The 26,981-nt window shown below is 40.3% G+C and overlaps 1 protein-coding gene across 5 annotated transcripts in view; it reads left to right on the forward strand.

The window, feature by feature from the left end:
* Positions 1-26,981, forward strand: part of GNPTAB (N-acetylglucosamine-1-phosphate transferase subunits alpha and beta) — a 52,633-nt gene that overhangs the window by 24,546 nt on the left and 1,106 nt on the right. For 3 of the 5 annotated variants that reach the window (XM_036459112.2, XM_036459113.2, XM_045587594.1), the window contains 17 exons: positions 1,303-1,508; positions 2,856-2,920; positions 3,190-3,324; positions 10,761-10,922; positions 11,298-11,477; positions 11,687-11,857; positions 13,604-13,727; positions 14,798-15,001; positions 15,615-16,720; positions 17,519-17,718; positions 18,369-18,588; positions 19,560-19,673; positions 23,555-23,640; positions 23,893-23,991; positions 24,549-24,716; positions 25,441-25,531; positions 26,449-26,919. In XM_036459112.2, the coding sequence (XP_036315005.1) occupies positions 1,303-1,508; positions 2,856-2,920; positions 3,190-3,324; positions 10,761-10,922; positions 11,298-11,477; positions 11,687-11,857; positions 13,604-13,727; positions 14,798-15,001; positions 15,615-16,720; positions 17,519-17,718; positions 18,369-18,588; positions 19,560-19,673; positions 23,555-23,640; positions 23,893-23,991; positions 24,549-24,716; positions 25,441-25,531; positions 26,449-26,526 (3,409 nt within the window). In that variant the 3' untranslated portion in view covers positions 26,527-26,919. Of the gene's footprint in view, positions 1-1,302; positions 1,509-2,855; positions 2,921-3,189; positions 3,325-10,760; positions 10,923-11,297; positions 11,478-11,686; positions 11,858-13,603; positions 13,728-14,797; positions 15,002-15,614; positions 16,721-17,518; positions 17,719-18,368; positions 18,589-19,559; positions 19,687-20,020; positions 20,137-23,554; positions 23,641-23,892; positions 23,992-24,548; positions 24,717-25,440; positions 25,532-26,448; positions 26,920-26,981 lie in introns of those variants that run through there. The other 2 variants (XM_045587593.1, XM_036459114.2) reach the window with 2 other exon arrangements.

Raw genomic sequence — 26,981 nt, forward strand, 5'->3', positions numbered from 1 at the left:
CAGAGGTACCTTCAGAATCATCTGTTTATATTTACTTATATATACTATTGTTAATACTATTATTTTTAAATGCCTTTTAAATTCTTTAAAGTGATGATGCCACATTACAGAAAAGTTGAAAGTGAAAAGAATATACAGAATTCTGTGATCCTCATTCAACAACTATGATCATTTTATTATTCTCTTTTCATGCATTTTTTATACTTATAATTTGTAATCTATGTACAATTTTGTGTCCTATCCTATTTTTAAAATTATATACCATTATACATATTTCTGTTGATGAATTACTTTCATGCTTCTTTCTTTTCAATTTCAATAGTTGTATGATATCCCATAAGGTAACTGTACTACAATTTACTAAATGTTAGACACAATGGTAATTTCACTGTTGTCAATACTTCGTGATATTTTTTGGGGGGTCCAGCATTTTCTGTGTGTGGGTTTATTTATTCTTCCTGGTACTCTTCTCTTACCTGGATTAGATTCATGGAAATAAACTCTTGAGGAAGAAGTATGTATATGCTTTTATGTTGTAAAACCAAAAAGCCCTTTGACTAATATTATATACAGTACATGTATTTCCAAAGAGGAAATGGTAAACATTTATGGTGACACTAACAGTTTTGGAGAGGAACAGGTTAAAGTACTTGGCTAACATTGAGTCACTACTACCGTGCTTCCCCGAAAATAAGACCTAGCGCATGAAAAGATAAGACATCCCCTGAAAATAAGACCTAGCACAACTTTGGGAGAAAAAATTAATATACGACACTGTCTTATTTTCGGGGAAACAGGATAGTATTTTTTGAAGGGTGCTAATTTAGTAAACAATGTTTTCTTTTGCATTTCTTTGATTATTAGTGAAGTTGGACAAGTTTACTTATAATCATAGCTATCACTTTGTGAGTTCTCTAGCTGTGTCTTTTGCCTGTTTGTTTGTTTAGACAATATGTTTATATTCAGCCTAATAATAGGCGTCACTAGAATTATGAGTGATCTTTAAAATGATAGTAATGAAATGCTATTTTTCATTTCTACTTTGAGTTATTAAATTTTGGTGGCAGCCATTTTATTAATAGAAATTTGAAACTCTATCTTTTAGATTTGCACTTGCTTAATGGTTTTATATCTCATACTTCTACCTTACTAAATTTTATATTTTTGAGATAAAATTCCTTGTTTATTAAAATATGATTTTTAATAGGCTATTAGACAAACGTCTGGGAAATGTACCAACCAGCTTTTTAGTGTGATTTTTTTCAAGAATGTTGTTGTGAGCGTGTTGGTGTTTCTTTCCAGTGAGAAGCAGCTGGAATGTTTGCTGACACACTGCATTAAGGTGCCAATGCTTGTCCTGGACCCAGCCCTGCCGGCCAATGTCACACTGAAGGACCTGCCATCTCTTTACCCTTCTTTTCATCTTGCCAGCGATGTATTCAATGTTGCAAAACCAAAAAACCCTTCGACTAACGTTTCAGTTGTTGTTTTCGATAGTACTAAGAATGGTAAGGTCTTCTTGTGGGTGTTTCAGTCATGTTATCATTGGATGTTTGAATTTAACAATTCTGAGTGGAACAGAATGATGCAATTTTAAAAAAATTCAATTTTTGTGCTCGCTTTGACGAGCACTGTTTATTCAGTATAAATAGCCTAGGTTTTTCTATTGTTATATTTTAAATATATAGGAAAAGTAAAGGGGTAATCTTTGACAAATTATAGTAAGTTATCTGATTTGTTATTTGGTTAAAGTTAGCTTTGTTTGTTTTTTAAATGAAGATGTCCTTAAATTAAGGTACTCTGAAAACAATTCATCTGAAGAAAGAAAAAAAAAAAAAAACAATGACATTATGTTAACAATTATAACTCTGTTGTAACACCTATGGAGAGAATCTTGGATTTTTCTCTACTAATTTTATAGCATAGCAAAGACTTGATTTTGATTAGCAAAATCTGCATTAAACTGTAGTCTTCTAAAAGCTGTTTTTTGAATTCCCACTTGGGTTTCTATTTGACTGCTCTACTTATTATATCATTCATTCAGTAAAGGTTCGTTGAACCACTGCTCTGAGTTGGTTGATGTTCTAGGACAGGTAATAGGGATAGAGCAGAGAACAAAAAAAACACATTCTGCCTTCGTGGCGCTTACATTTATAGTGGGACATAGGCTCACTCTTTTTAAAAATTTTTTTATTTTATTATTTAAAGTATTACATATATTAATACATATATCTCCTTCTCCTCCCCTCCATCCCCCAATTGACCTTCCCCCAAAATCCCCTAACCCCTGTCACATCATCCATCCTCAGTTATCTAGGTCAGTGATGGCAGATCCTTTCTTCAAGGGCCAGAGGCAAAAAAGAAAATAAAGCAGGCAAAAAAGAAAATAAAGCAAGGGTAGAGCCAAAATGACCAATATTGTATAGGTAGTTATATAAGAATGTATCATTTAACCTTTAAAAAATATAATCTATTTAGCATTCCCTCAGTTGTGACTCTTGAGCCCCAGGATCTACAGTGGGTCCCTACTGCTAGTTTAAATGCCTCTGGCCTGGCTTCCATTATCTCCCTTCTGTTTGCTCCTCCAGCTGTGATTTCTGTCAAATTGTCATCTCCATGTCTCTGCTGCCCACTCGAATCTCTCCTTTTGGATTGCAAATTTTAACATTAATTACACACTGCATTACCTCGTTCCACTTTGGTTGGATGGGTTTTGTCTCCCTTAACTACCTTTTTTTGAGACCATGTATAATACTATTTTAACTGCTCTCAAAATGCTTTGTACAGTGTCCTGTCAGATGCTATAGTTAAGTATTCATTAAAAATTGGCTTGCTTGTTGTATTCTTTATTGTAGTTGAAGATGCCCATGCTGAAACCTTTAAAGGAAATAGCCATCAGACAGTTTGGAGGGGCTATTTGGTATGTTATTTTAAATTAATTTTGTTCTTGCAGAAGGCTAGAATATAAGTATGAGTAGTAAAGCTGGTTTACTTTGAGAGACTTTTTAATGTTTACTTTTCCTCTAAGGCTAGCTTGCTAGTATTAAAGAATGTTGATCTACTAAGTCATCTTAATTCTGACTTTGAAGCTTGTATGATACAAGAGATCTTTGCTGGTTTTCTCAGCTGTAAGATTTCACCAGCCTTGTGATGTGGAAAGTGACTTGTACTTTTCCCCTCTCATTTTAGACCACAGATAAAGAAGTCCCTGGGCTAGTGCTATTGCAAGATTTGGCTTTCCTGAGTGGGTTTCCACCGACCTTCAAGGAGACTAATCAACTAAAAGCAAAATTGCCAGAAAATCTTTCTTCTAAAATAAAACTGGTAAGAACCTAGACAATAGAGCATCCAGTACAAACATCTCATTTAATGCATGATTCTTCTCGTACGGTCCATTTCTTTCATAGGAGAGCTGGCAATTATAAGAAACAAAGTGGGTCTCTATTCTGCCTATGGAGACAGCCTTGGTTTATAGGAGATCATCACTCCTTACTCTTCATTTGGGTAAAACCTAGTAAAAATCGTCTTCAATCGTCTGTGATCATTGCTTCTTTCACACCCTTAGCAACATTAGCACCCTTGATGGCCTCTTTATGTTTTAAAATTGTGCTAATCACCAGCCAGGAAAGCATTCTCTCCTTAGTTTGTTGCCTGAGAGATGCTTTTTGTCAAGCTGAGGTGTCAGGTTGAATGGGGTGTCAGTTTGAAAACGGAAGTCCGGTTTAGACATTTTTTTTCTGTGAACCACTTGGTGGAGAACTAAATTGTTGGAGAAACAAAGTTTTTACTTTGTTTTACCCAAATGAAGAGTAAGGTCTTAATTTGGTTGCAGGTTTCTCAGAAGCAGGTTCATTTATTTAACCAGTGAGCTTCTACTATGTGTCAGGTGCTATTACTCAGAGGGAGTGTGCTTCAGATATTTGGAACATTTGATAATGTGAAACCTCCCTTCATTAATAGCTAATTGAACCATTAACATATTTAGGATTTATATTTATTAACTCCTCATGCTTGACCAGTGATGCTATTTGTTAGAATTGACTATGGAGGCTGCCCTGTGACACGCCTTTTCTGTCACATTTACAGTGAAGTCAGTTCTCGAACTTAATTCTTTTTGGAAAGCTGTTGGAGAAGCTATTTCTTCAAAAACAGAATCCTTTTTCCCCATTAGAAATAATGTAAATTGAATTAATTCGTTCCAGATCCAAAAATGATTCCCCTTTTAACCTCGCTCATATACGGTACATGTCTAATGTACGGTTTAGTCTATAAATAAACACTTCTTTTCCTAAATTTATCCAACCACTGAATCACCTTTAGCATTCTGTCTAGGTCTAGGGATGTCTTTCAGGTCAGCATGCAGCATCCTAGCTTGTTCATATACTAGTATCACTGTCTTGGAAATGGCTGGCCAACTGCTCTTCTTTTATTCAAATTGAACGCATTTTTCTATCTCTTCAATCGTCTGTGATCATTGCTTCTTTCACACCCTTAGCAACATTAGCACCCTTGATGGCCTCTTTATGTTTTAAAATTGTGCTAATCACCAGCCAGGAAAGCATTCTCTCCTTAGTTTGTTGCCTGAGAGATGCTTTTTGTCAAGCTGAGGTGTCAGGTTGAATGGGGTGTCAGTTTGAAAACGGAAGTCCGGTTTAGACATTTTTTTCTGTGAACCACTTGGTGGAGAACTAAATTGTTGGAGAAACAAAGTTTGTATTGTTTTCAGAGCCAATTGCCTTGTTGATTTAGGGCGCAGTTTCCGTGGGTATACCTTCCATTTGACCTTACGTCAGGATGCCTGCCATCAGTCAAAAGCCTTCCAGGTTGTAAAACATGGATGTCTTTTCTCTTAAAAGAGAGGGCGTAAGGTTCTTGGCTCAGAATTTGTTAGGCCCTGGTTTTCTTGATATTACTAAGAAGTGTTAAAACCTGCCACTGTGTTTAGCTTTCTCATTCTTACTTCTTGTTCCTGTTGATGTCATTGAACAATTGGGAGGTGAAGGATGGACCTGGAGGTGGTGGGGAGAGCTGTAAGTGGGGGGTTCTTACTGTAGTACCTGTTTTGAACATGTTTTTCATATTCTTTCCCCAGCTTGTTTCTTTTTCCCATGTGTTTCGCTCTTTTAAGATACATTGTACAATTTTTGTAAATAATGATAACATGAATGACATTTATATGTTTTTGTGTGTGTTTTTTTCATATTTTCCTCCATTACTTTTTAATGGTACTTGGAAATATGGTAGAGCCCAGCTAGATTAGGGTTGAATTCTTTCTTAATCTGCAGTTCTTTTAAAAGATATATTACATTCCTCTTTCCCCTGAACTATTTTTGCTATTGATTGGGGTAGATAAAACCAAAGATTAACATCGATTTCAGCCATGTTTATTTGGCTTCTTGGCTTCCTAGCTATTGGTTCTAGAGTTACAGAAACAGGTATATCTGCACTTTTTTTAAAATCCTCACCTGAGGATTTGTTCCCCCTTTGATATTCAGTGAGAGGGAATAAGACTGGAGGAACGGGAGAGAAAGAAACATTGATGTGAGAGAGACACATTGTTTGCTTGCTTCCGCACACACCCTGATGGAGGCCAGGAATCTAACCTGCAAACCTGCTACTCGCCCTTGCCTATTATCGAACCTGAGACCCTTTGGTGCATGGGCTGACACTCATTGAGCCATACCAGCCAGGGCAGAAGGACACCTTTCGAAGAAACACAGCAGGAAAAGGTGTAGCAGTTAGGGATTAGACAAGATGATGTTGGAGGCAGGAAAACCAGTTAAGCCACTGCTGCCTGAGCCCAACAAGATATTTGGGTTCACGTTCCCCTAGGGATCCCAGATTGCAAGAGGGCACAGGCCAGGCCAAGGGATACCACCGGTGCATGATGGGGGGCAAGGAGGGTCTCGGGAGGTTGGCCAGCCAGGGAGGGACTGTGAGAGGGCTCCAGGGCATGTCTGAACTGTCTTACTCAGTCCCAATGGGCTGGACCCCAGCAGCAACCTAACCTACCAGTTGGAGCGTCTGCCCCCTGGTGGTCAGTGCATGTCATAGTGAGCAGTTGAGCTGCCTTACCCTATTACACTTTGATTGGTTGAACAGCTGACCGGACGACCAGGCGCTATATAGATTTTATTATATAGAATATTTATAATGGAAAAAATTAAAGGGTTATAACAGGCATTTTGCATGATGGATTAAAGAGAATTGTTTCTAATTTGGAGAAGAGGAAGATAGTGTTAAGTAATAGAACTGGAAACCAATAAAGTGTTCTTGGTATAAAAAAAAAAAAAAGGCATTTGGGTTCAGTAAGTGCCTTGTCAGTGGTGCAAGGATGAGAATGGTTCCAGAAACACCAGAGAGAGCCCTTCAGCATGACCTGGCGACTTACTAGCTGGGAAAGAGGGAAGGAAAAATGAAAGGGGAAGTGGGAGCCTCTAGAGAAGATGGGAGTGATGGCATTAGCCGCACTCAGAGCTTCCGTGGGAGAAGCGAGCTTTTCTAGAAAGGAAACTCTGAGCTCAGCGTGGGCGATGTTTCCTTGGAGGAGCTTTGTGGCCTGTGGGAGGAAAGGGCCGTTAGGCATGGGCTCCAGGGCCTCGACAGCTGAGCCATTTTGTCCTCTCAGTTCCTCCAGGAGGCCTTGCCATCTAGAGCTCTGTTCTGCCCCAGACCCCTCAGTAGCACTGCCTGTTCACCTTTGTACCCCTAGTGATTATCTTGGGGCCTGGCATTGAGGGGCCACTCAAGAAATGCTTGTTGAAGAGGGAGCAAGAAAAAAGGCTGTGACTGTAAACCCACACATCAGATACACTGTCTTAGACCACAAAGGGAAACAGTTCAGCCAGCGTGATTATCCATAGGCCTCACTAGGTTTATGGTGCCACGGCTGTATTCATACAACATTACTTTGCCTTTATTATTCTGGTTAGAGCACAGCCAAAATCTGTACTCCTGCACCCTCTGGAGGGAAGGTAGGACTTGAGGAAAATGGTTTCTTTTTACTAGGTAATAGATTTGAATTCATAAAAACTTTACTGTGGACTACAGTCTTATGAAACCAATCTTTTTCTATTAAAGACTTTCTCTAGTTTGAGATACCTTGAGGTGAATTCTTGTATAATCTGTAGAATTTTTGTATGTGCTGGACACAGAATTCACCTTTTGAGAAACTAGATTGTCTATTGGTCTTTATTTTCAGCTCACTTGTTCTAAATCCTCCTGCATTTTTAGACATTTTCATTTATGGTGGGTTTTTGCTTGTTTTTTTTTTTTTCATTTTTCTTTTTCTTTTTGTTCTTGTTCACTTCTTTAACATATGTTAGAGCAGGTGAAATATCTCCCGAAAGCTCTAAAGTGCAGTCTCACATTTGGGTCAGTCCCATGATAATGGTTGCTGGGTGGGTGTGCAGAAGCAGTGGAGGACGTGAGTCTGTCTTCACGCTATTTGTAATCTCCTTTGGGAGGCAGTATGTTTGTATAGTAAGTGTTCAAGTAGCAAAACAAGACAGTAGAGGATTAGATACAGAGTAGTCTAGAGTTGAGGTTGGCATTTAGAGACAGGAGAGTCTGTGTGAATCAGAGACATGGGGGAAATTTTCAAAGAGAAAGGGCTGCCCGGGATCCTTGAAGGCTGACCACGTTGCATGGTTCAGCAGGAAGGACAGTGCAAACAACATATTGTCCTGCCTGGACCTCTGTTCAGGGCATGTTCAAGGTCACAGTGTATTGTAGGAATATTATATTCATGCTCCTCCTTTTAGTGACTTCCCTTCAATTGGTTATGACTTCCCTTCAGTTGGTTATGCACCTGTTCTCTAAAAGCACAACACCCTTTCTTTTGGTTTTATTCCTAAAATAAAGACATAAACAGATTAAACAAGCAGTTCTGGAACTGATTTAAGTTTTAGACAACCACCAGCACATATTAAGACGTAGTTGGTTTGAGTTGTCGGATCACTAGAAGGAGCTAATTTGTTTTTTCAATTTTATTAGCTGGTATGTTTTTTCTCTAACCATACACTATCTCATATATGGGCTTATTAAGTACATCATTCCCTTTTTAAAATATATTTTTTATTGTTTCCAGAGAGGTAAGGAAGAGGGAGATAGAAACATCAATGATGAGAGAGAATCATCGATAGGCTGCCTCCTGCACGCCCCACACTGGGGATCGAGCCCACAACCGGGCATGTGCCCTTGACTGGAATTGAACCCGGGACCCTTCAGTCCGAAGGCCAATGCTCTATTTACTGAGCCAAATCAGCCAGGGGAGGCACATCATTCTTGAAAATGCCACAGTAACAAACATATGGAAGTGTCAGTGACTTACAGATAGCACGGTTTATCTCTCTCAGTCATACTGACTTCACCCTTATGGGTCTGCAGAGGGTAGGTGTCCAATTGTTCTCTCTTTGAGAAACTTATGATTTAAAGATTTTAGATAAACCTACAATTTCAAGTAAGAAGCTACATATGGAAGCAGTTGCCCACAATTGCCCTCACTACAACCAGCCTTTGGCACTCACTACAACCACGCTTCAATACCCTTTCTGTCTTTTCCGGAAAAGTAATTACGAAGTCTAGGACTGGAGAGCCACCTAGTGGCTAGACCAGGATATTTTCTTCCCACCCTTTTTCACTACTCAAAACCTGGTTGCAGTGGCAGAAATTCTTTTTCATACACAAATATCCCCTTATGTTTTTTTTACTTTTCATCTCTTTCCAAGTATTGTGTAGTTACCTTAGGCAACTGTCTGTGAAATTTCAAAATAGTTTTCCAGAATAAAAGCAGTTTGGAAGAAGAGATTAAGGTAAGGATATTTTCCCAGTAATTTAAAATTAAATTAGTATATGATACCACTATATTGATTTATTCTAAAGTAATGGTTTTTATACTCCAGGGAGCCCAAAGAGGTGCTGTGGGAATAGCGGAGGCCTGGGGTGGAGAGTGAGGCCCTGTAGGTTCCCAGGTAGAAGAGTATTCACCCAGAGGCAGGATGGTGGCAGCAGTTAGAGCTGACCTTCATTCAATGAGTGCTTAGTGTAGGCCAGGCACTGCCAAGGTGAAAGAACAAAATCAGTTAGGAAGACATTGCACGTGCAAGCATTTCTGGTAAGAGTGAGTAATAAAAAGGGGAAAAGAGAAAATTCAACTAACTTTTAGTTTTGGGGCCTACGTAAACTCAGGAACCTCTGAAAGATAAGCTAGGTATAGTCATGTTACAAATACAAGAGCTTAATCTGAGGCCATAGTAATTTGTGTTTGCTTCTGGTTTGTAAATTTAAAACAAAGCCCGGGCTCTGTTTAGAAGAGTCACTTAGGTAGAAGGATTTTGCTGTCCTCAGTTAGTGGTTTTCAATCCTCTTCCTGGCTTTTTAAGCTCTGAAAGGCCATTTTCATGGGAAATTTTATTATACACTTAGAACATAAACATCAAGGGTGTTACGGACTTGCATAGAGGTGGGGAAGCCTGTTTATAAAATGTGTTAAGCTGTTGCCCATTTTGCTCAATGGTTAGAGCATGGGCCCATGGACTGAAGAGTCAGGATTGTATTCCTGGTCAAGGGCATTTACTTGGGTTGCAGGCCCAATCATGGCTCAGGTCAGGGCGTGTACAGGAAGCAACCGGTCAAGGTGTCTCTCACATTGATAACAAAAAACGTGTTGAGCCGAGACCGGTTTGGCTCAATGGATAGAGCGTTGGCTTGGGGACTGAAGGGACCCAAGTTCAATTCCGGTCAAGGGCATGTACCTTGGTTGCGGGCATATCCCCAGTAGGGGGCGTGCAAGAGGCAACTGATCGATGACTCTCTCATCGATGTTTCTAACTCTCTATCTCTCTCACTTCCTCTCTGTACAAAATCAATAAAATATATTTTTTTAAAAAGAAAAAAAAGAAATACAGGCAATTCTAATTATTAAAAAACAAAACAAAACAAAACAAAAAAAAAACATGTTGATGCTTATGATGTTCCTTTAGATTTAGATTCCTTTTAACACTTTGCCCCGAAACATGCTTTTGGAAGCACGTCAGTCAGCTCTGCCGAAGACACTCATTCATCGTATGTGTGGGCACAAAAGCCATCCCGACGCCCTGCTAGCAGACATGGTCCCTGCCAATTACAGTGAGGTTACACTGCAGGACTTGCCCCCAGAGTAAGCAGAACACAGAATATTTTAAAACACAGGTCATAAACTGGTGACCAGTGCTGTGTTGGGATATATGACAATCAAAAACATCTGAGCCAGCATTGAAAATTGGGAAATTCCTATTGAATGTCAACTGTAACTAAACATTTTTAAATAATTTTTAAAAAAAGAGATTAGGAGATTTCCTGGCCTCTCAGATCTGGCAGCCCTGGATTGGCACTGAGTAGTGGCTGCAGCTTTCAGATGGGGCCTGAGATGTCTCTTTGGCCAGGGCCCTGCCACTCCCTCTGGTTCTTAATTCCATTCATTTGGGAAAAGCATCTGGCCTGTTTAGATTTCCTCCCCTTCTTCCTCCTCCTCTTCCTCCTTCTGCTCTTTCCCTCCTCCTCCTTCTTCTTTGATATTAGTTTGCTATTTCATATATATATATACATATATATATATATATATATATATGTATATATATATGAAACTTTTAATCTTTAAATATGTCTAATATATATGTTTTTTATATACATTTAAAGTTTAAAGATCAAAATGGGAATTTCAAGGTGTCTCTTCATTAGGGCTCAGTTTTTCCACCAGTAACCCTGTTGTCATTTTATAGTTGCACCTGTACTCAGAGGCCAGTGTAGCACTCCTGAAATTGAACAACCCCAAAGACTTCCAAGAACTGAATAAGCAGACTAAGAAGAACATGACCATCGATGGGAAAGAACTGACCATAAGTCCTGCGTATTTATTATGGGATCTGAGTGCCATCAGCCAGGTAAGGGTTGCAAATATCCTTTCAAAGCCCGAGTCTGTTTATGTTGTTAAAGCTTTATAAGTCGCTGTGTTAGAAGAAGGAAGAGGACTTGAGTTGACTGGGACTTTTCTAATGGTCCAGTCCCTGCCATTGGTTAATATTACCTAAAGTGACCAAGAATCAGATCTAAGAACCTTTTCTAAAAAAGTGTGTTAAAAAAAAAAATGCTGTGTATTTGTGTTGTTGTTGTCGTCACTGAGCCGAGTCTTTTGCAGTTTTTGTAATGTTTCAAAGTAAGATTGGGTCTTTAAAAGTCTGCCAGAGCTCGCTGAGAGCAGAGAGGCCCAGGGAGACCCAGGGGGAGGTGTGGCTTCAAGCACCGGGTGTTTTTCCCAGTCCAAGCAGGATGAAGACGTTTCTGCCAGCCGCTTCGAAGATAATGAAGAGCTGAGATACTCCCTGCGATCCATCGAGAGGCATGCGCCGTGGGTTCGGAATATCTTCATAGTCACCAACGGGCAGATTCCGTCCTGGCTGAACCTCGATAACCCTCGAGTGACCATAGTAACACACCAGGCACGTGGCTTTCCGTGTATCACGAGGCTGTGGTTTTCTGTTCTGTCTTTTCTGTTCTTTTACTTTTCCCTGATTTCATTCCCTTCACCCTCCTCACCTCCATTTCCGCCTTCCTTTAATTCTTCCATTTGCCTGCCTTCCTTACAAAAATCGAAAAGAAAAACCCCTCTCATTCACCCTCTTTCTAACTTATATTTTTCTGTTCAAAGGATGTTTTTCGGAATTTGAGCCACTTGCCTACCTTTAGTTCACCAGCTATTGAAAGTCACATTCATCGCATCGAAGGGCTGTCCCAGAAATTCATTTACCTGAATGACGACGTCATGTTTGGGAAGGACGTGTGGCCAGATGATTTTTATAGTCACTCCAAAGGTCAAAAGGTGGGTACCTAAGAAGAAGGGATTCCTGGCTCAGAAGTCACGTGGGAGTTATTAACGGGAAGTCAGGAATCAATATGCGTACAACTGTGTTCAGATTTGATCAAATAAGCATCTGATCAGGAGAGTTAACAAATTGGGAGAAAGAAAACTACTTTATGATTTTTAAGTCACTATGTTAGAAGAAGGAAGAGGACTCGAGTTGATTGGAACTTTTAATTGATTGGTAGTTTTTCTCTTGCCTACATTTTCAGACACCCAAAACCCACTCTTTCCCCCCGACCCTTTAAATGTTCTACTACAACAAAAACAGAAAAGGCAAAATCACCGTGAAATACAAAATCATGGTTACAGCGTCAGCAAAGTGACCAATACAGAAAATTAGCTCAATTTTCTCCTTAAACGGTGGGTGAAATTTCATCGAGACTGGTCTCAGTCTGGCTTTGAGAGGCAGCATGGAGAAGCACAGACCAGGAGCCTGCTATTTAGGATGGTCCTCGGCAATGACCTGACCTTGATGTTTCCTGGGGAAATAGGAATACCGGGTAGTTGTTAAAAGGAGTCATCGATAAGCTGGAGACTTATCACCGTAAGCTTGTGATGAACTCTGCAACTGTAAGGCTGAATCACGAAGCTGCTTTTCCTGTTGCTGTTTGTGTCCAGTGTGCTCACTGCCCTGTGCCCCTGCTCAGTGGCCTCCCCTGTGTTAGCTTGTACGGCTGCGTAGTTGAGCTATGGCTTGACAAGGAAGACACACAAATCAGTGCCTATACGTAGTGATTTCCATGCTGGCAGGTGTGCCGGCTGCTAAACAGTGGGCGCAAGGGAGGGTGAAATCAGACAGGAACAGGGAAGGATGCCTAGCTGAATTGAGATGAACTTTGAAGAACAAGTGGGAGCTCACTAGATTCCAAAAAGATGGAATGTGCAAAGGCATGCAGACTGTCAAAGGGGAGCATGTTTTTGTAATGATTTTATTATGAGAAGTCACCATGTACCATATCACTCATTGTGAAAGCAGGGGGCTCATAGCTCAGATCGCTGGGCTGGTTAGTTTGCCATAAAACATGTGCTGGTGGAGGATGTGTAGAGTTTATCTGCTTTTTCTCAGCCACGATGCAAATGCAAATACATTCAGGAGCTAGTGACGGTTGACACGGAAAAGCAGTGACTCGTGTGGGATACATTCCACCTACTGTGTCATGCATTTGTACTCCCAGTTAAGTCTGACCTGTTGCTATTTTTAAAAAATATTGATTTTTATTTTTACAGAGAGGAAGGGAGAGGGATAGAGAATTAGAAACATCGATCAGCTGCCTCCTGCACATTCCCTACTGGGGATGTGCCACAACCAAGGTGCATGCCCTTGACCGGAATCGAACCTGGGACCTTTCAGTCCGCAGGCCAATGCTCTATCCTCTGAGCCAAACCAGTTAGGGCCTGACCTGTTGCTATTTTCTTTCAAAATATAAGACCACGGTGTGAGAAATTGATCCGTGAGCTGAGTCCTTATCTGCTTTCCTCGTGTAATGAACAGAGTAAATGTGCTCAGTCAGTATCATCAGAAGAGCAGAACTGAGGAAATGCCTTGGGGTGCAGGCAAGCATAAAGCAAAATGCCCCCCATGAATGCAGTCAGCCATGGATAATATAAACCTTTTTCCAGAGGCTCAGGTTTGTTTTAAGGAATTCTAATTTGAGAAGGAACACTGTCGGAAACTGTTTCACATTCTCTCTGGCTTTGCCATAGGTTTATCTGACATGGCCTGTGCCCAACTGTGCTGAGGGCTGCCCGGGCTCCTGGATTAAAGATGGCTATTGTGACAAGGCTTGCAACAACTCGGCCTGCGATTGGGATGGTGGGGATTGCTCTGGTAAGGATGCCTTCAAGGGTAATTTGCTTCTGTTCTTGGAAGTTTCTCATTCTTAATCATTACTGCACTCATTTCTAATCATTATTGCACCATGAAGTAAACATTTTCATATATTAAAATAACCAATAATCCGTAGACTCTTTGGAGGTGATGACAAGTGTCCCGCTGTGGCCCATTTTATTCATATTATCTGTTATTGAGGGCATTTTCCCACAAGGGCCCTGCATTTGCACAAGCCTTTTCTTATTATTGAAAATATGAAAACAGGGACTGCCCTTAATTATGTACGTGTAAGAGCAAGAACAACTCTAACTGGTTCTTGTAGGAACTCCTGGCTGGTGGCTTCCAGCAGCATTTGTCTTAGGTTGGTGAATGAAAAAGAGATCAATGAAATAAATGTCTTTTCTCTCCAGCACCTCTTCTTCTCTTAGATGCTTATATGATTGCCCTTCAGTGTACAAAATATTTAAACTTATGAAGCATTATTTACCTTAATTTCTTAGTCACCTAGGAAAGAGAGCTTGTATGCACAGATGGCACCCCATATTCCATGTGAGGAAAGAGATTTGGAAAAGTGTTAAGTAAGGGAGGAAACAAAACCTCAAGTTGTGTTTCACTCAGATTTGTCAGAGGCACTTCTGAGAAATACGGCCAGCTGCAGGGAGAGAACACAGGCATGCAGAATGGGTCTGTGGAGCCCAGAGAACTCAGCCCCTGATAATACATTGACACTTGACAATGAGGGCAGCACTTGCATTAGGGTATGTTTGGGCAGTTCTGACAGTCAGTGTTTGGAAAACCTCTCCCTGTTCTCCTGCTCCTCCATCCACATCCATAGGTGCCCCCTGGAGACGGTTTGAGGTCCTTCCAGGTGGCACAGCTAGCAGGTGCCCTGCCCACTGCCAGGTGATGTCCCCTTTTCAGTTTATTCTTAGCTACATGAACTGAGGAAAGAATGAACCCTTCCTGACTAAGACTCATGCATCAATCTTGAAAATGCTGTGAAGGAATAAGGAGCTTTTTCACCGTTGTAAAAACTGCAAGATTCTGTTTTCCTCCTCCCTCTGTAGGTAACAGTGGAGGGAGTCGCTATGGTGCCGGAGCCGGGGGAACCGGGAGCTTGGGAGCTGTCCAGCCCTGGCACTTCGGTGGAGGAATAAACAGTGTCTCTTACTGTAATCAAGGGTGTGCAAACTCTTGGCTCGCTGATAAGTTCTGTGACCAGGCCTGCAATGTCTTGTCCTGTGGGTTTGATGCTGGCGACTGTGGGCAAGGTATATGTATTGCCATAGTAATCTATTGAAAAAGAATAAGGGGATAAAAGCCCTTGAGCATTAGAGTGCATTTCAGCTCGTTGTTATTTAAAGTCGTTATTCTCTGTGTAACCGATTCTCAGCCTTGCATTCGTACTAGTTGTAAGTTAAAAGTAAGAGGACACAGATCTTTAAAGAACGGGAAATGCTAAGGCTGCATCTTTTCCTGTATTATTACAGTGTCTTGTCTTTTTTACTAAGCTGATTTCCCTTAGTTGAAAATATATGGTGATGGCTTAATTTGGAAATAATAAAATACATTTATTAAAGAAAGATAGTTTTACTGGATCTTGTTGATAGCTTATTACTGGAGGTTGTTTTAGCAGACAGTTGTATTTTTTCACATGGACAATAGATGGAAGTCGATCATTGGAACTCGTTGTTAGACTCAGAAGTATTCCATGTCGATGACTGGAAAGGAGCCCTGTATCAGTGGCTCCTGTTTGAATTTCTGATTATTTTAAAGTCTATTTAGAGTCACTGTTAGAAAGTAAAAACTGAAACCCTAAGAATTAAAGGGGGAAGGGGGAAATGGTTAGCTTTTAAAAAGTAACTTTTGTGTTTTCTCCTCTAGATCATTTTCATGAATTATATAAAGTAACTCTTCTCCCAAACCAGACTCACTATGTTATCCCAAAAGGTGAATGCCTGCCTTATTTCAGCTTTGCAGAAATAGCCAAAAGGGGAGTCGAAGGCGCCTACAGTGACAACCCCATAATTCGACACGCTTCCATAGCCAATAAGTGGAAAACCATCCACCTCATAATGCACAGTGGAATGAATGCAACTACAATACATTTTAATCTCACACTTCAAAGTAGAGATGACAAGGAGTTCAAAATCCAGATCTCAGTCGAGGTTGACACAAGAGAAGTACCCAAACTCAACTCTACCACCCAGAGGTCTTACCAGACATTGGTTAGCCCCATAACACCTCTTCCAGAGGTGGAGATCCCATTTGAGGATATTCCCGAAGAAAAACGATTCCCAAAGTTCAAGAGACACGATGCTAACACAACAGGGAGATGGCAAGAGGGGGTGAAAATTCCCCTGGTCAATATTTCACTCCTCCCCAAAGAGGCCCAGTTGCGTCTCGCTAACTTGGATTTGCAACTAGAATGGGGAGATATCACTCTGAAGGGATACAACCTATCCAAGTCAGCCTTGCTGACATCGTTTCTGATGAACTCCCAGGATGCTAACGTAAACATAAACCAGGCTGTCATCACAGAGGAAAGAAACGAGAGCGTGGCCGCCCCACTGGCAAAACAGGTTCGCAGAAGCCCAGGGCCAGATAGCTTAGGAGCACCGGAGGGATTTCCGAGGTCGACTTTTCCAGCAAAGACGATAAAAGCGAATGGCCGCTACCAGCGTCGGACTTCACCCTGGGACTTGGAAACCCCAGCGAGCTTTCGATCTGAAAGTCAGACCCAAAGAGTGGGAGGTGGAGGTGTGTCCAGAGGAAAGCTCTCCTCTCTGATTGCTCCACAGAAAAACCAGGGGCCCAGAGAAAAGCCAACCATAGGGAAAGAACAGGAGGAAAACAGGATGGAGGACCATGCTGAAAGTCACATAGATGTGAATGAAGTACTGCCTGGAAGAAAGCTGCAGCATTATACTGACAGTTACCCCGGCTTTTTGCCCTGGGAGAAAAAAAAGTATTTCCAAGATCTTCTTGATGTAAGTTACATCTAGCTTTCTTTCGTCCCATGCTCAGGAAGAGTAAATAACCTTGTAAGTGATGGTAATATAACAGTAGCTACCAATTATTCAGCACTTCCCTGTGCCAGCCACTGAATGAAATGCTTTTTCTTACATGATTTCATGTAATTATCTCAGTGACCCTAACTGACAGGTAGGTGTCTGTCTCTGTTGAGGTGTGGGTAAGGAGTCCAAAGGGAAAACGCCTTAACTTTGCCTGGAGGTGTCAGGGAAGGCATCCTGGAGGAAGTATCCTGGGAGTTGATTTGTGAAGGGTGTATCAGCATTGGTAGACCAAGAAAAATCCTGTGGTTGAGGCCGGACTGTGAACAAAGCACAGCCATGAGCAATGTCAGGCTGGAAGAAAGAAGGATGGAGAGGGAATTCCTTTCATTCTATTTAGGAAGTACCTTGTAGTAGTAGGCATTGGCTGATTGTTGAGTGAGGTGCAGTAGGCATTGGCTGATTGTTGAGTGTGGACTGCAGAGTTCTTGTCTAGGTTTATTTCCTCCTTTTTTCACACACACCCCCACACCACATACACACACACACCCACACACACACCCCTTCACCACACAACTCTTGTTCTCAAGCCAATGCCGGTGATACTTTCTCTTAAATCCAGTTTAGTCACGCTCTTAGGATCCTCATGTCATTTGCTCCTCATGGATCGTTAGTGACTAGTTACTACATTATATAAAATGGTACCTTTATCTCTTGTCCAAGTATGCTTTTGCACTAAACCTGATGCTGTATTACGTGGAATTCTCTTTTTAGGAAGAAGAGTCATTGAAGACACAGCTAGCATACTTTACTGACAGCAAACATATTGGGAGGCAACTAAAAGATACATTTGCAGATTCCCTTCGATATGTAAATAAAATTCTAAACAGCAAGTTCGGATTCACATCTAGGAAAGTCCCTGCACACATGCCCCACATGATCGACCGAATAGTCATGCAGGAACTGCAGGACATGTAAGTCTGGCTTGGGTTTGGGTCGCTTGCATGTGCTCAGAGCCACAGCTGCTGGAAATTAACATCTTTATCCTTTGCAGCAGCATGGATGGACCAGAGAGCATTATACTAAGTGAAATAAGCCAGTCAGAGAAAGACAAGTCCCATATGTGGAATCTAATGAACAAAATAAATTAACAAAATAGAAACAAACTTGTAGATATGGAAAACAGACTGACAGCTGGCAGAGGAGTTTCAGGGCTGGGTGAAAAAGATGAAGGGATTAAGAAAAAGAAGAACCCAACTCATAGGCACAGACAACAGTATCATGATTACTAGAGGGAAAAGAGGAACGAGGGTGGTTGAAGAGGGTAAAAGGCAGATAATTGATGATGGAAGGAGTTGACTTGGGATGGTGAATACACAATATAATATATAGGTGATGTATTATAGGATTGTACACCTGAAACCTATTCAATTTTATTAACCAATATCACCTCAATAAATTCAATAAAAATAAATAAGTAACAAAAAGGGACAAAAAAAATTACATCTGTGCTGTGCTATGTCTATGGCTCTAATGGAAAGGAAAGAGATGCTAACTCTACAAACGTTAGGCACTTCTTTATATTTTAAATATCCCGAGCTTATTATGTGTTATATTTGTACAGGTTCCCTGAAGAATTTGACAAGACGTCATTTCACAAAGTGCGCCACTCTGAGGATATGCAGTTTGCTTTTTCTTATTTTTACTACCTCATGAGTGCAGTCCAGCCGCTGAATATATCTCAAGTTTTCGATGAAGTTGATACCGACCAATCTGGTGTCTTATCTGATAGAGAAATCCGAACACTGGCGACCAGAATTCATGACCTGCCTTTAAGTTTGCAGGTGGTGTATTTTCCCTTAAAACTTTGCAGCAGTTTTAAATGAAACTTAATTTTGATACTTTCTCTTTTCCCCCTACGTATTTCAGTGTAATGTAAGTAAGAGTAACTCTTTAAAAAAAAAAAAAAAATATATATATATATATATATATATATATGTCTATATATACATATATATATATATATATATATATATATTTTTTTTTTTACAGAGGAAGGGAGAGGGATAGAGAGAAACATCAATGAGAGAAACATCGATCAGCTGCCTCCTGCACACCCCCTATTGGAGATGTGCTTGCAACCAAGGTACATGCCCTTGACTGGAATCGAACCTGGGATCCTCACTTTGCAGGCCGACGCTCTATCCACAGCCAAATCACTTAGAGCAAGAGTAATTCTTAATAGTTAGTGAGAGTATTCACAACTATTCCATTTTTAGTGCCAGAACGAAAACCAAATTTGAAGTTCATATTTCTGAGACTCCTTTCTTTTAGGCTTGCAGTGGGGATTGCCATTGTATTGTCTGGAGAAGAGCCAGACCACACTTGCATGTAAGGTTCTGGGACAAGTTCACTCAGGGGCTTCAGGTGCGGCCAAATGGCTATCAGCCAGGCCTGTGATGCAGCAGCCCCTCTGCCATGGCCTCTCCAGTCCCAAGAGCAGGTGCTCACTGATGGATAGTGCCAAGATGAATCTGACGGCAGGACATCTGTCTGTGATCCCTGGCCCATCTTGTGTAATGGTGCCTCCCGGTTCAGGGTGTTTTACTTTGAAACCAAGATGAAATATTCGTGTTTGTATCGTCTCATTCTGCTCTCTTTTCCTTAAGAATCATATAGTCAAACTCTTTTTGAAGGTAGCATTTAAAAAATTTTGGAGACCTTTATGTAGTTTTTTTTTTTTATTTTAATTTAAAGCTACAGTTATTACTTGTAATGTACCTAGAATGTTTATCCTTTTATTTTGCTTTGTTAGGATTTAACAGGTCTGGAACACATGTTAATAAATTGCTCAAAAATGCTCCCTGCTAATATCACTCAGCTAAGCAACATTCCACCAACTCAGGAAGCATACTATGACCCCAATCTGGTAAGTGGCATGGGTTCTTTTTTTTTTTTTTTTCGATGGAAGGGGCTCTTTATTTGGAGTTCTCACACGCGGGCTGAGAGAGGAGGCAGGCCAGCCCCGCCCCAGGAAGCAGAAGGCAGGAGGCGAGCTCCACACGCAGCACCACAGCATCGAGGCTGGCTTGGCCTCCGCGGGCCCGAGGCTGTTCCTGGGGAGAGGCAGGCAGGCGGCAGCAGGGCTGGGGGAAGGGAGTCGAGGGGCCCGGGGTGGAACCAGAGCCAGAGGGAGCCAAAGAGGTTGGGAGCACACACGGGACCCCGCCCGGAGGCCTGCACACCAGGCCAGCTCAGCGCAGCAGCCCGGCATGGGTTCTTTTATGTAAATCAGAAAGTATATCTGTATCCATTTCTGTATGGCATTTCAAAAACTAGAAGCGGACACTGTATATTTATATTTGGTGGAAAGTAGTACCACAGATAATCCAGAATATTTTATATCTTGCCTTGAAATATTTTTTCTTCTCCTTAATCGTTTTTAGCTAATATTAGGATTAGTTGTTTTTATTCTCCTTGAGGCCCGATGCACACAGTTTATGCATGGTTGCGCACCTGCCTTGGCCTGGCACTACCCATTCACCTGCTCCACCATCCCACTGTGGTCCTACTCTCATCAGGGCCCATTGGAGCTAGTAGCATCTCTACTGCCACCTGCTGCCAGTGCCACATCACCAACGCCCAACATGTTCTGTGTTCCCCCCTGGTGATCAGCGAACATCATAGCAAGCAGTCGAAAGAGCCATCCCCCAAATGACAATTTGCATATTAGGCTTTTATTATATAGGATAAGCAGACTTCTTTTCACTAAGGATAGCAGAAGTTAGCCCCGAAGTATTCTCATTGGCTTAGGAGAACAGTCTGAAGGTTAACCAAGGAAATATTCATCAATTAGAATACAATCTTTCATCAAAGCTAAGATGTTGGCCCTTTCTTGCTTTTACCAATAGGAATGTAGATGATTTGCACACAATGATATTGGAGTGCCACTTGGTTGAAATGATTGGAAATCTCTGTTTGTGAGTTGCATCTCATTTCCAGAGAAGCGGGAGAAAATGTGCATTTAGAATCTAGGGAAAAGGCTTAATGTAGTTATTATTGTGATGCTTACAGATATTTACTGCTGAATGGAAAATATTTACAAAATAAAATTATATGGGAGGAAAATAGTACCATGTACATAGTATGATTTAAACTATAGAAAAGTCCCAAATACCTTCACACACACATACACACACACATACACAAAACATACCACAAAAAGTAATGGAAATGACAATAGGCTAAATCATAGATGGTTTTTATTTTCCTTTTTTCATATTGATATTTTCTATAATTAGCTTTCAATTTCATAATTAGAATAAAATGGTATTTTAAAAAATTTACTATCTTGCAAAAGTTCAAGCCATATACAGTGGTGCCTCACACAACGAACTTAATTCGTTCCAGGAGCAAGTTTGTTATGCGAAAAGTTCGTTATGTGAAACGTGTTTTCCCATAACAATACATGTTAAAAAAAATAATTCGTTCTGTAGCATAAAATATGCTAAGATGACATACAAAAAGATAAATTTTTTGTTATTTTTATTTAGATACATCTAAAAACATAATTTTTTTAAAAAAACACACACATTTTTTTAATTTTAAGACAGACTAAGTAGAGTCTACTGAATCTTGCACATCTTCATCCATTTTCTGCTTTTTGGCCAATGGTTTCATGAAAAACCTGTCCAAAGTCGTTTGTTTTTCTCTTTTCTCCAACATCTGCCGGAAATAACGGACAAGAGTATCGGAGTAAAGATCGTTGATCCTGTTTGCTTCAGCTGAATCCGGATAGTGGGCATTGGTAAACTCCTGAACTGCTTTCCATTTGACCAGGATGTTCTTGATGTCAGCAGTTGGGATTGGTTGATTGTTTGATTGTTGCTCCTCGTTATCAGATGACGCTTCCCTTTGAGCATTGTCCTGTTTCATTTCAACAGAAATCACCTTCCTGCTTTTTTTAGAAGCCATGATATAAAAAAAATATTGAGTTTAACTTAAAAGGACGACTGCCGTGATACGTGCGTGATTTAATTCGTAATGAAGAACGATTGCCGCGATACGTGCTTAAGTTAAGCGCAGTGACTAACGACTGCCTGCAGTGCCTGCGCGGAAGGATGCAATACATCGGCAGTGATCGTGGAAGCTCGGGCGACTTCGTTGTGTGAAACGAAGTTCATTGTATGAATCATGAAATGAAGTTCGTTGTGTGCAGCGTTCGCTGTGCGAGGCATTCTTTATGCGAGGCACCACTGTATAAATAATTTATACTTAGCTACAGATAAAAGACATTTTTAGATGAATAGAGAGAGAGTAATAAATCAGTTAAAAATCTGATTCCTGAACAATCCTTATGCACGCCAGATACTGTGCTCCTCACTCTTGTTCAGGCATGAGCAGCAGCTGTGGTGAGACAGGTCAGCACAGGAGCTATGGGAATCCAGAGTCAAACATTAGGTATTGCCGATTATGCGTTGGTTAGCAGGGGTGAGGAATGTCCAGCCCGAGTTGCCGTATAAGGCCTGTGAAATTATTTGGCCTTTCTAAGGCGTTAGGGGCGAGTTAAATGTTTGGTCAAATATAGCAGGCTGATTTTTAAGTTGAAAATTTTGTGTGGCCCGAGAATGATGTTATAAATATCCAAATGGTCCTTGACAGAAAAAAAAAGTTCCCCACCTCTGGTTAGCATATGACATGGGTTAATACAGTGGTGCCTCGCATAAAGAACGCCTCGCACAGCGAACGCTGCACACAACGAACTTCATTTCATGATTCATACAACGAACTTCATTTCACACAACGAAGTCGCCCGAGCTTCCACGACTGCTTCGCCCGAGCTTCCACGATCACTGCCGATGTATTGCATCCTTCCGCGCAGGCACTGCAGGCAGTCGTTAGTCACTGCGCTTAACTTAAGCACGTATCGCGGCAATCGTTCTTCATTACGAATTAAATCACGCACGTATCACGGCAGTCGTCCTTTTAAGTTAAACTCTATTTTTTTTTATATCATGGCTTCTAAAAAAAGCAGGAAGGTGATTTCTGTTGAATGCTCAAAGGGAAGCGTCATCTGATAACGAGGAGCAACAATCAAACAATCAACCAATCCCAACTGCTGACATCAAGAACATCCTGGTCAAATGGAAAGCAGTTCAGGAGTTTACCAATGCCCACTATCCGGATTCAGCTGAAGCAAACAGGATCAACGATCTTTACTCCGATACTCTTGTCTGTTATTTCCGGCAGATGTTGGAGAAAAGAGAAAAACAAACGACTTCGGACAGGTTTTTCATGAAACCATTGGCCAAAAAGCAGAAAATGGATGAAGATGTGCAAGATTCAGTAGACTCTACTTAGTTTGTCTTAAAATTAAAAAAATGTGTGTTTTTTTTTAAAAAAATTATGTTTTTAGATGTATCTAAATAAAAATAATAACAAAAAATTTATCTTTTTTTATGTCATCTTAGCATATTTTATGCTACAGAACGAATTATTTTTTTTAACATGTATTGTTATGGGAAAACACGTTTCACATAACGAACTTTTCGCATAACAAACTTGCTCCTGGAACGAATTAAGTTCGTTGTGTGAGGCACCACTGTATACAGATCCGTGCCACTTAAAACTTTATTTACAGAAACGGGCAATTTTCCTGCAGACCATAGTAATTCAATTTGGTTTTTGAAAGTATTCATCCTGATTGCTGAGTCTTTTGGTGCCTTGTTAAATTTTGCTCCGAAGCTGAAGCTTCACTTGCCTCACCCTAGTCTTGGCCCCTGTTGTAATTAATGTCTGTCTTTCTCACAGCCACCCGTCACTAAGAGTCTGTTAACCAGCTGTAAACCAGTAACTGATAAAATCCACAAAGCATATAAGGACAAAAACAAATATAGGTAAGTAGACATAAAATATTCTCTTTGTTTAGTTTAAAAATAATTATTATGAGAGTCTAGTATTTTCATAATTTTACAATGGTTTATTAATCATTCTTTTTTAATATTTATGTGAGATTGTTTTCCTTAGTAATATTGAAAGGTTAACTCATTCTGAGGATGCTGAATCTGTAAAGTTTTATAAAATGTTTTTCTTATTGAAAATCTGTTATATCAACATAAATATTTTTATTCTTTATGTTTTATAATTAGGTTTGAAATCATGGGAGAAGAAGAAATTGCTTTTAAAATGATTCGTACCAATGTTTCTCATGTGGTTGGCCAATTGGATGATATAAGAAAAAACCCTAGGTACTGCTTTTTTTTTTTTTTTTTAACTTTATATATTTTAAACTTTAAAAATATATTTTATTGAATTTATTGGGATAACATTGTTTCATAAAATTATATAGGTTTCAGGTGGACAATTCTATAACACATCATCTGTGTGTACTGTGTGTTCACCACCAAAGTCTAATCTCCTTTCATCACCATTTATGCCCCTTTTATCCTCTTCTGTCTGCCCCTACCTCCTTTCCCTCTGGTGATCTCCATGCTGTTGTCTGCTAACACAATGATCCAGTTAGTGAACTGCACTTATTGAACACTTAACTGGAAATCATTAATTTATTCCATAGATAGAAGGCACTTTTCAAGATTATTTTTCCTAGTTCTGTTATACAGGTGAGGAATATCTAAAAAAAAATTTATAAAACATTACTGCCTCAGAGAACCTTATCAGTAAAGAAAAGAATCTGTCTTGTGGCATAAATCTATTTAAAATATATTTGGAATCCACATTTTCTTGTTTTGTGAAGTCAGAATCATCCTTATGATAATCAGTAACCCTGGGTCTCTGTTATTTTCAGGAAGTTTGTTTGCCTGAATGACAATATTGACCATAATCATAAAGATGCCCAGACAGTGAAAGCTGTGCTTAGGGATTTCTATGAATCCATGTTCCCTGTACCATCCCAGTTTGAGCTGCCAAGAGAGTATCGGAACCGTTTTCTTCATATGCATGAGCTGCAGGAATGGTAAGTGCTCATGGCTCGTATATGTATGTGTGTATTTTTTGTTTAAGAGTGATGAAATGTCTTTTTATTAATATATACTTTTATTAATTTCAGAGAGGAAGGAAGAGGGGGAGAGAGAAACATCAGTGGTGAGAGGGAATCATTGATTGGCTGCCTCTTGCAAATCCCACACAGGGGATTGAGCCTGCAACCTGGGCATGTGCCCTGATCAGGAATTGAACCATGACCTCCTGGTTTCTAGATTGACACTCAACCACTAAGCCATGCTATGCTAGCTGGGGTGAAATTTCTTTAATGCGGTGTTTGCTCTATCATTAATTTTTAGAGAGAGTGGAAGAGAGAAGAAAGACAGAGAAAAACATTGATGTGAGAGAAACACATGGATTGGTTGCCTTCTGCATGTGCCCTTGACCGGAATCAGACCCGGCACCCTTCTGTCTGTAGGCCAACGCTCTATTCACTGAGCCAAACCAGTTAGGGCTAGAAGTAATTTTCTTTAGAAGTCCTCATCTCTGCCTGGATAACTTTGACTAATTCAAATATAATGAAAAATGAGAACTTACGTTGGAAAAGTGTATCGTGTTAACATTTTAGAATTGCCTCCAGGCAGTGTTTTTTTGTTTTCCCATGATTGTTTTTGCTAAACTGGTATATAAATAACTCTAAGTAATATAGTGAAACCATGCACAAAACTACATAATTGCTTTCTTCTCTCTCTGCACAGGAGAGCATATCGAGACAAATTGAAGTTTTGGACTCATTGTGTACTAGCAACATTGATTATGTTTACTATATTCTCGTTTTTTGCTGAACAGGTAAGCTTTATATCTTATGTGGGGATCAAACAGTATTTCTTGGTATATTAGTATCTGATTCTTTTAGAAAATGATATAAAGTCACAAGAAATTTTTAATTTCTTCTACTGGTTTGTAGCTAATATGTCAAATATCCTATATAACAAAGAGGTAATATGCAAATTGACCATCACACCCTCACAAGATGCCTGGCTATGACCAGGTCGGCAGGGGATTAGTGAGGGACGACCAAACGGCTGAACAAGCAGGTTGCATGGGGCAACCAGGCCAGCTGGGGAGGGGAAGTTGGGGGCAACCACATCAATGTGAATGCAAAACATCCATGGGCTGCCTCCCACACATTCTGCCCCACCCTCGCACCAGGGATTGAGCCCCGCAAGCCTGGGCATGGTCCTGACAAGGAATTGAACCAGTAACCTTTCAGTGCCCAAGACAATACCCAACCAGCTGAGTCACACCAGCCAGGTTTTTAAAAATGTTTTAAGAATTCTGTCTTGCATCTCTAGACATTTTCAGGCCTGGAGACAGTGTCTTAATGGCTAAACAGAGCCATTTTCCTTCAACAGAAAGACTTGACAGACATCTTAAAAATAAGTGTGCTTGGTAATAGCTGTGTAAAAATCTGTAGCTATAGGTCTTTAAAAAGTGAAGCTTAGATCAAAAAAATTTTAATCCTCATGGATTTAAATATCTTGTGGGCACATATGTAGGTATATTCATCCTGCAGAGTGAAACAAAGGTCCTGATTTGGGTCTGATTTGGGGTTCTACTTTTGTTTGGGAGGAGGAATAATGAGACTAATTCGTTGTCTGTTTTTTTATGTATAAGACTGTGGACATAGTTAAGGTCATGTGACTCTCATAAAATTTAAAATTTGTCAAGTTGGAAATTAAAATTTATTTTCTTTCATCATTCAGTTAATTGCCCTTAAGCGGAAGATATTTCCCAGAAGGAGGATACAGAAAGAAGCAAGTCCCAGTCGAATCAGGGTATAGAAGATCTTCATTTGAAAGTCATCTACCTCGGCATTCACGGCGTTTTAAAGCTTGGCAAGACAGAGATGTCTTCACGATGTGAAGCTTCGCCAGCTTGGCCCGAAGAAGGAAAAACACCCAGGACAATACTTGTTTTGTGGTGTGAATACAGCCTCCTGACCAGGGATTGTGAACATTCGCGTGTTGAGCAATTCTGAACTGGTTTTACTTTTAAAGCATTTGCTCATGGACCTGTCATTCTTTTAATAAAACGGGTCACTGACAAGAGATGGTTGCCAAGTTCCCACGGCAACCACTGTCAACTAACGTGAACATGAGAAGCCTATGGCAGCTTGGGATTGCTGGGAGATTGGGAGAGACCCTAGCTTTTGCATTCCAAAGCCTTTTGCTGGGGTTCTACTTTTTTTTTTTGTAATTTAAAGATATATTTTATTGATTTTTAACAGAGAGGAAGG

Source organism: Pipistrellus kuhlii, unplaced genomic scaffold (assembly GCF_014108245.1).
Source record: "Pipistrellus kuhlii isolate mPipKuh1 unplaced genomic scaffold, mPipKuh1.p scaffold_m20_p_3, whole genome shotgun sequence".
Lineage (NCBI taxonomy): Eukaryota > Metazoa > Chordata > Mammalia > Chiroptera > Vespertilionidae > Pipistrellus > Pipistrellus kuhlii.